Here is a 7,298-nt window from a genome sequence, read left to right on the forward strand (position 1 = left end):
CATATGTTTAATGTAGTATTTCCATTTTTTATATTGTATGTTTACATATTATTTATTATTTTTCGAAATTATATATAATATTTTTTTTTACAAAATAGTAATGTTACATATTATTTTAAAAAAGGTAGTTTTTCCATTTTTTATGAACTATATTTTATGTCACGTGTCATCTTTCGGGAGAAGTTTTTTTTGTTGGTGTGGACGTTCTATGGAGCCTAATATTTATTATTTTCAAAATTATCTATAATGTTTTTTATTTTTTTTTTTATAAAACGGTAATGTTACATTATGGAGATAAGCCGTCTTTTTTTTAAGTGAAAAATGGTAATTTTACATATGTTTAATGTAGTTTTTCCATTTTTTATGCTGTATGCTTACATATTATTTTTAATTTTTGAAAATTAGTAATATTAAAATGTAAAACTATATTTTATGTCACGTGTCATCTTTCGGGAGAAGTTTTTTTGATGATGTGGACGCTCTATGGAGCCTCAAAAGGTCCCTTTTATTAGTAAGGATTTTCTATTTTTTATGCTGTATGCTTACATATTATTTTTAATTTTTGAAAATTAGTAATATTAAAATGTAAAACTATATTTTATGCCAAGTGTCATCTTCCGGGAGAAGTTTTTTTTGCTGATGTGGACGCTCTATGGAGCCTCATATTTATTATTTTCGAAATTATATATAATGTTTTTTTTTTATAAAACGGTAATGTTACATTATGGAGATAAGCTGTCTTTTTTTTTAAGTGAAAAATGGTAATTTTACATATGTTTAATGTAGTTTTTCCATTTTTTATGATGTATGTTTACATATTATTTATAATTTTCGAAAATTAGTAATTTTAAAATGTAAAACTATATTTTATGCCACGTGTCATCTTTCCGGAGAAGTTTTTTTGATGATGCGGACGCTCTATGGAGCCTCAAAAGGTTCTTTTTATTAGTAAGGATTTTCTTTTCTTCTAAAGTAGAGCATTTGTATTTAACTAGTGGTAAATGCGGTTTACATTTATTACTGAAAGTTTATTTGTGAGCCCAAAACAAAGAATCTAATTAAATAGACCCATGATCGAAGCCTAATGATTATAACAAAAAAAATGGAAAATGTATCTATTAGGTAATAGTAAGCATAGTATAAATTAAAAATATTATGCCTCAGACTAGAAAAAAGGCTTACAGACAATTTATCCAGTGGGTGCACGATCATTAATAAAAACAGAAAAGGTGGAGATGAAGGAATCGAACCAGGGTTACTATGGGTGCACAACCTCCCTTTTCCATCTGATCCAACAGATTTTGTACGTTTTGTTTAACGAAATTTAAACTGTATATAATAATTACGGGTGCACAGGCCCCCATAGTGTGTAGCCTGGCTTCGCCCCTGATCTTCAACATGATGCAAGTAAATCCGGTCAGGCGTAAGTCTTCGTAGGACGGCTCAGGTGATGCAGTTAGGCGTAGATACTCATAAGACATGTAGTATTGTCGGTTGTCGAATCATCTAAGTAATTTTTCTCATAATTGTAATATCGTAATAAATCAGAGTTAAAAAAAAATATTATGCCTCGAGACATAACCAAGAAGAGAAAGTACAAATAACCTGCGGTCAATGTTGGCTTCATGTTCCCTCTCTCTCGTGTTTCCCATAGAATGTTTGTTTACTGCCTAAATTTATAAAACTATACAGAAACCTGAGCTGCTGCGAGTACGTTTCCCTTAACATTTTAAAATCCTTTTAAATCTTGAAACATAGAATAATAAGTTTAATATTTTTCATATCTCTCACTACGAAAAACTCATGAATTCGTATGATTCGTATCTAACTTGAGCATTTTCTTCAATTTCACCATGCATATAGAAGAGGCAATGGCATGCTGGATATATATCAAAAGATCCACTGTTGATCTAGGTTAAGCTAAAAATAGGTGCGTTCCAATCTTCCAACAAAGCATATCTGCTCTACTTTTAAGGTCCGTATGGCAAAATACAAGATTGGGACCTTGTGGTCGAATGGTAGGAAAGAGATTAGGATACTAACACGTTTCAAGTTTGATCCACCTGCTGCGCGAAATTAAGTTACATTGTTCTTAGACACCTACACAGAGATAGGCTTCTCTGCTTACGATCCATTTGCATACCCGAAAATATGGTTTATACGTGGACTGCACCTCCTTTTGAAAATTAGTCTAGACTTCCATAGGTCCGAAATACTTTTGCTACTATTAACTGCAATACGATGCAAATTCGAAGCCTTAACATATCTCAAAGAGACCTCAAGAACTTCTTGACTCGCTCAAAAGCATCACCCCATTTGGGGGAAAAGATAATTAATGCATAAACATATATCGACATAATACATGTCAATATGTCATGGTAACAATAAGCTAGTAATGTTCATCTCTCAAGTACTCCATTAATTTGAATGTTTTACGTTGGAGTTTTGGTGTAGTTATTTTTCAATCTTAACCTTATTTTGAATTTAAAACTATGAATTTTTATATTGGACAAGTAACAAGTTAAACTGTCAGAAAACTGGTATTTTCTTATGGATTGTTCATATTAAATTGTTTGTCCGGTTGGCTTTAACATGGATGGCCTAGGTTTGGTTATAAAATTCATAAGATATCATCATTCATAATTCATGAAGGAAAGTGATTTCATCAATCTCTTATTTTAAAGAAATGTATCGTTGACTTACATTTTCTTTAGGTAATTAAATACTAAGATCCAAATCCCATTAATTTCTAAAATTTAAAAATGATTTCAAAATACACTCTTCTTGGTGTACGAAAAATATATATAAAAATGAAAACTAAATAAATTCTCATCTGTCGCCATCAATGGTCCAACCTGTAATTCTCTTCATCATCACTCTGTCTCATAAATATTCAAATAACTTTGAGCTCAAAAACTCTCTTTCTCTTCTTTCAAAACTTTGAGCTCAAACTTTGGTTAGTTCCTATCTCCTATCTCCTTCACATGAACATGACTTTCATTACCACTTCATCACCACCACCATTAATACCTCTCAAACCATACACAAGCTTCGATATAACAAGCAAAGTCAGCCCAGACGTCCTCCTAGTAATCATAATCCTCTCCATCATCTTCTTCATCTCCGGTCTCATCCATATCCTCGTCAAGTTCCTCCTCACACCATCACTTCAAAACAGAGATGATTACTTCGACAACAACCACGTCACAGCTTTTCAAGGACAGCTTCAACAACTTTTCAACCTCCATGATTCAGGCCTCGACCAATCACTAATTGACAAGTTACCTGTCTTCCATTACAAATCCATCATTGGTCTGAAGATTACATCTTTCGACTGTCCTGTTTGTCTCTGCGAGTTCGAAGCAGAGGACAAGCTCAGGCTCTTGCCTAAATGTAGCCACGCCTTTCACGTTGACTGTATAGACACGTGGCTTCTCTCTCACTCGACATGTCCTCTTTGCAGATCCAATCTCCTCCTCTCTGATTTCTCGACTCACCACAGTCTAAGCTCCTCGTATCTCCTTGTTCTTGAGTCGGGAACTGATCGACGCTCGAGAGACATGGTTCCTGTTCCTGAGGCTAATGATTATGGGTCGACCCGTTTTGGGTCGGGTCGTAAACCATGCGACCCGGATGGTGATTTGGTTGTTCCTTTAGAAGTTAAGCTAGGGAAGTTTAGGAACATAGATCATGTTGGTGACGGAAGTGACAATATCATTAGTGGTAATAGTAATGTAGATGTTAGGAGGTGTTTTTCAATGGGGTCATATGAGTATATTGTGGACCAAGAAGCTACACTTAAAGTCCACGTTCCGACCAAGAAACAATTCGACAAAGACGGTCGTTTCCCTGGCCAGAGAGCAGTTATGTCCGAATACGGTTTTGATCCTACGGTTAAGGGAATTGGGAAGAGTGTTGTGGAAAGAGAGAGCTTTTCTTTGTCTAAAATTTGGCTAAGGGGTAAAAAGGAGAAGCAAAAGGGTACTAGTGTTAGAGTTCAGGAATGTTCTTCGTTGTCTTCCTCTTCTATCCAATTTCAGAACCAAATGAATCCTGCCAAGACCAAGAATGGGATCGTTATTGATGAAGAGAATCAAAAGAGCGAAAATTCTGAATCTTTGGAGACGAAAACCCCATCTTTTGCTAGGAGGACCATGCTTTGGCTTGCAGGGAGACAAACCAAGGCTGTTCATCCTTCTACATCTAATGTGTAGTTTTTTTTTCTTATTTGAGTTTTACTCTTACTTTACAAGTGTGTGTGTGTGTGAAAATTTATGAGTTTTTTTAGAGAGGAAGTTGATGAATAGTGGGGTATCAATTAATATATGTAGGGTTATAACTTCTAAGGCACATTGAGAATTTGGTTTGTCTGTGGTGCCACCCGTTGTTCTAATTCTTAATATTTCTTTCTTATAACATGATTTTTCTCATAAAACTGAAGGTTCGAATAGCAATATACATAACGATTGCAGATGAACTCTGGTACAAACATATAGATACATAAATAAATGTAGAGATTTTTGTTATTATTAAGTATTTATACTACGGTGTAGTAATACTTGATAGTAACAAAAACAACAACATACATAAGTATTTACTACGGTTTGTAAACATTTGAAAACTGAAAAGTTAGAAAATTGGTAAGAGAAAATCCAAAAAGAAAATTGATATCTTGATTTCCTGACTTTTTTTTGGATACCAATGTTCATCATACATGTCATGTGTATATACATTTGAATAATCATGTAAGTATATGTATATAGGTGTTTAATGTCGAGTGTCGAGTGCTTAAAGTTTTCTGCATTAACGGGTGAAGTTAATAAATGTCACGGGAAGAGTAGGGTTTGTATCATTGTATGTAGGCCTGGGACTTTTATCCGAGATCCGGATTCGATCCGAGATTCGATCCGGATCCGATCCGAAAATCCGGATATCCAGAAGGACCGAATCCGGATCCGGACGAATCCGGATCCGGATAGTAAAATGTTGGATCCGTCAAAACCGGATCCGGATCCGGATATCCGAATCCGTAAGTTTTATTAATAACTATTTCAAAAATAGTAATATATATATATATAAACTAACTTTATTTAGTATATTTTCATTTTATAATAGTATATGTAAATTTTATGTAAATTTTGTAATATTATACATAGAAATAATTAAAAAAAATTTTATAACATTTTTATTTTTAAATTATTTTTAATATTTTTAATATATTATTATTAGTATTTTATTTATTTTAAGGATCCAAATCCGGATCCGGATATCCGCCGGATATTACAATTTTTAGAAGGATATCCGACACCCGAATATCCGAGAACCCCGGATCCGGATAAGGATAATAAAATTATGGATCCGTCGGATAAGGATCCGGATCCGGATACCTTAAAATTGTCCGGATATCCGATCCGTCCCAGACCTAATTGTATGTCCCCTAGTCGCTTTAATAGTTTATATTTTGTGAGATCACTTTTTGAATAATTATCAGTATTGTTCTATTTAAATTCTAATATCAATATATCACGAGTATTCATTGTCTTTCAACTAAAAGGTTATTGGCACAAAATGTGGTGAAAAAAGTTATTGGCACAAAATGTGGTCATTCATCTCATGATAGAATAGATTAATTAGGTCACTTTCCATTTTCAATTTCCATTTCCAACACTCCATACACAAGCTTGTCAAAAAGCAAAGGAAAGTCAACACTTTTGCACATCGAGAGCATTTTGCGGCTTTTAGCCATTCATTTTCCAGCGATTAGCTTATGGCCACGTTTGCTTCATAACCTTGCACTGACAACCGTATACACACATTTCATATTTGAATATGGGTTTGATGACGTGGATGTGAATAGAGAATACATTATGCTAAATTTTGAGTCGTGGCTTAGCTTTTTCGATCTATTAATAAAAAAAACCCGTAAGTTATAGTATAAAACATTATTAACGTTAAGCCACTATGCATGGATTGAATCTCTCTTACAACATTAAATCCTCCACTAGAACAAATGATAGAACGATAATGATCACAAATGAAACACAAAACCTTTTGAGTTTGATGAAAACCTGGGAGGGTACCTGTTTCTCTTCTTTCGTTATAGGACATGACACACCTTAAAATTCTTAAAAGGATTCTTTCTTAGTGAATTCTTGCACTATTTGCGGGTCCCCACGATCAATTAAACTCCAAAATTTTTTTTTTTTTTTTTTTTTTAAATCGAAAATATTCAGGATTAATCCGAAATGCCCTTCTCGCTAAGGACTCCAATGAGTCTCACCGTTGCCCATGCTCTTAGAGCACCTCCCATGATGGGTTCTCCCCACTGGAGTTCTAAATATTTATATGTGTATATGTATATATTATATAAATGTATGTTTGTATGGGGACCATTTTTTTGGGAAGAATCTCATGTGCAAAAATTCTTAAAAATCTGATTTTTAGAACTTTTGCATGAGGTTCTTCCCAAAAAAATGGTCTCCACACTTACATACACTTATATAATATATACATATATACGTATAAATGTTTAGAACTCCAATGGGTAAAATTCCTATTAGACGTGCTCTTATAGGAGGTGGTTTGGAGAGAGAAGTTGAGAAAATAAGGAGACTTGCGACGTGTATCGGACTGTTGTTTCAGGTGGTTGAAATTGAAAACCTTTTGTGGATCTAACATTTTTATAAAGTACCACTTCTTTCATATTTATTTATCAAAACTGAAAACTTTTAAACTTGTGCTTAAATATGACATGGCCAAAATCAACGATCAGTTGGTATAATCAATATTATTAATTCAGAATCATTGCTATCTTTTACCCCTACTATTCCCTGGCATATTACTTCTTTTGCCACTGGTTTTAAAAAAAAAATTATATCCTTCATTAATGGTATAAAGGTAATTTGGTTAGTGGACTTACATTAATCTAAAGATAATATACGTAAATGCCTTTTTTAGTGGGTTATTATAACCTATGTAGCATGGAATCGTTGGTGGTCATGCGTTTCGTGCTTCCGAAGCGGAACCGGAAACGGAATCGCTGGGAATCACTCGGAATCGTCATGGAATCACGTTTCGGATAGTGAGACGTTTGGAACCGTAATGGAAGCACGCGATTCAGGATTGGAAGCGTCGATGGATAGTTGACGGAAGCGTCTATGGATATATGTTCAAAAAACTGAAAATTATTTTGGGCTTTTAAATTTTGATTTATTTTGTGAATATGTGATCCAATTAGATCATTACAATAACAAAACCCTAGTTACCAAATAAGCTAAAAAGATTAAAACTCTTGAAAT

General features: G+C 33.8%; 1 protein-coding gene and 1 pseudogene across 1 annotated transcript; one reads left to right on the forward strand and one right to left on the reverse strand.

Annotated features, from left to right (window-relative positions):
* LOC106301858 overlaps positions 1-2,141 on the reverse strand; it is a 19,311-nt pseudogene extending 17,170 nt beyond the window's left edge.
* Positions 2,142-2,916: 775 nt separating this feature from the next.
* LOC106304195 (putative RING-H2 finger protein ATL49) lies at positions 2,917-4,368 on the forward strand. Its single transcript, XM_013740591.1, has one exon. The coding sequence runs from the start codon at positions 2,985-2,987 to the stop codon at positions 4,212-4,214; it is 1,230 nt and encodes a 409-aa protein (XP_013596045.1). The 5' UTR covers positions 2,917-2,984; the 3' UTR covers positions 4,215-4,368.
* The last annotated feature ends 2,930 nt before the right edge of the window (positions 4,369-7,298 follow it).

This window comes from Brassica oleracea, chromosome C7 (genome assembly GCF_000695525.1).
Source record: "Brassica oleracea var. oleracea cultivar TO1000 chromosome C7, BOL, whole genome shotgun sequence".
Lineage (NCBI taxonomy): Eukaryota > Viridiplantae > Streptophyta > Magnoliopsida > Brassicales > Brassicaceae > Brassica > Brassica oleracea.